This window comes from Corvus brachyrhynchos, unplaced genomic scaffold (genome assembly GCF_000691975.1).
Source record: "Corvus brachyrhynchos isolate BGI_N302 unplaced genomic scaffold, ASM69197v1 scaffold115, whole genome shotgun sequence".
NCBI classification, from domain to species: Eukaryota; Metazoa; Chordata; class Aves; order Passeriformes; family Corvidae; genus Corvus; species Corvus brachyrhynchos.
This window is the reverse complement of record NW_008239553.1, coordinates 4630217-4631730: the sequence shown is the minus strand read 5'-3', so window position 1 is coordinate 4631730 and position 1514 is coordinate 4630217. Positions and strand designations below refer to the sequence as shown.

Genomic DNA, 1514 nt, shown 5'->3' with positions numbered 1-1514 from the left:
AGACAAGCCTCATCAGCTACCCTCAGAGTCAGTGATGGCCAAAGCCTTCACCAGGAGCCTACTGGCATCCGAATGAAGACCATAATGAAACAAGAGGTTAGCAAGATTGACCAGAGGGATGTCCTGATACTCATGTGGAGCCAAATTATATGCTTTTTGCAAACAGGTGATAGCAAAGGTGCTATTTCCAACTGCACGCCAGTACAATCCAGCTTCATTAAGCACAAGCCATAGAGGATCTTCTGGCTATAGGAGAGTCAGGGAAAAGGATAAAAACACCTACAAAGAGGTGTCTCAGGAAGACAGAAATGCCTGCTTTTTAATAAGAAGCAAACAGAACTCAGTCTTGCATACTACTTTGTTAACTAGATACAAATTAGATTTCGCTGTGACTATTAGCAGATTACTCAGTCTGCTCCATTCTACTCAAATGGACCCGATTTACAGGTTGAACTGTAATTTAGTAGCAGCTGTTGCTCACACACTAATCACATGAATACTTTGTATCACAACCACAAAATCCCTTAAAATATACAAGCGATAATGGTTAGTTCACTACAGGAAGCAATACTTGTAAGCCACTTCAGAGTCTTAAAATTATACAAACACATATCCATGTAAAATGCTAGAATTTGAAAGTCAGGCAGCTATTAAATTATAGTTAGATGTGCTTCCAGGTCCTGTGTCCAACATTACCTTTCCCTGTCAATTTAGGGTTTCAGAGTTGTTTTTTCTTAGATTTAGTTACCTATTTGTCTTATGAAAGTTGACAACTGGCAGGCATTAGATACCATTTAAAGATTGTAAAACAGTAAGCAGTAAGTGAGGGCAGGTGAAAGAATGGAGGAAGTGTCAAATACACCTTGAATGTTCCTTCCTCCTCTTTAACCTGTAACAGCAAAAACAAGCACTCACCCTAGAGGAGAAATAGCAAAATATAAAAATACTGACAGGTTGACAGAGGTAGGCAAAACATCCACTTTCAGATGCACTTTGAAATTATTTCGAAACATGTTCTAGTTTTAAGTATTTTCATCATTCTGTGTTACTGAATTCTACAAAACATTTACAGTAAAAAAGCAACACCTGAAATGGATATCCAGTCCTACCTACATGTCTGAAGCCCAAATGCATGCCTGAGTAGGAAACATGCAGCTAGGATTAAGGAAGCAAAACAGTAATACTGTGTTGAGTTAGTCAGTAAGAAGATTTTTTTGTTTCAGGTTTTAAAAAACCCTTCACACAGAAGGGTTCTAACTATGGCTCTAGATAAACTGGAAGATACCAACATAATATAATATTCTTTGTTTGGAGTATCTTACATAATCTGTGATTTCAAGAGTATTAACGACCCCTGTTTAGCAACACATACAGAACATTACTTCCATGTTATTCATTCCAAACTCCTCACTGAATTACTCTCCAAACGCAGGTCTCAATGACCTCCCTAAATCCTCAGCAAGTTATTAGCATTTTGTCTTTCCCAATACAAAGATACTAACTGTGACATTCCT

The 1514-nt window shown here is 37.8% G+C and overlaps 1 protein-coding gene across 1 annotated transcript in view; it reads right to left on the bottom strand.

Annotated features, from left to right (window-relative positions):
• The window catches only part of TTC17 (tetratricopeptide repeat domain 17), a 43557-nt gene that overhangs the window by 30406 nt on the left and 11637 nt on the right, over positions 1-1514 (bottom strand). The window contains exon 14 of the mRNA XM_017742175.1: positions 22-246. Coding sequence (XP_017597664.1) covers positions 22-246 — 225 coding nt within the window. The remainder of the gene's footprint in view (positions 1-21; positions 247-1514) is intronic.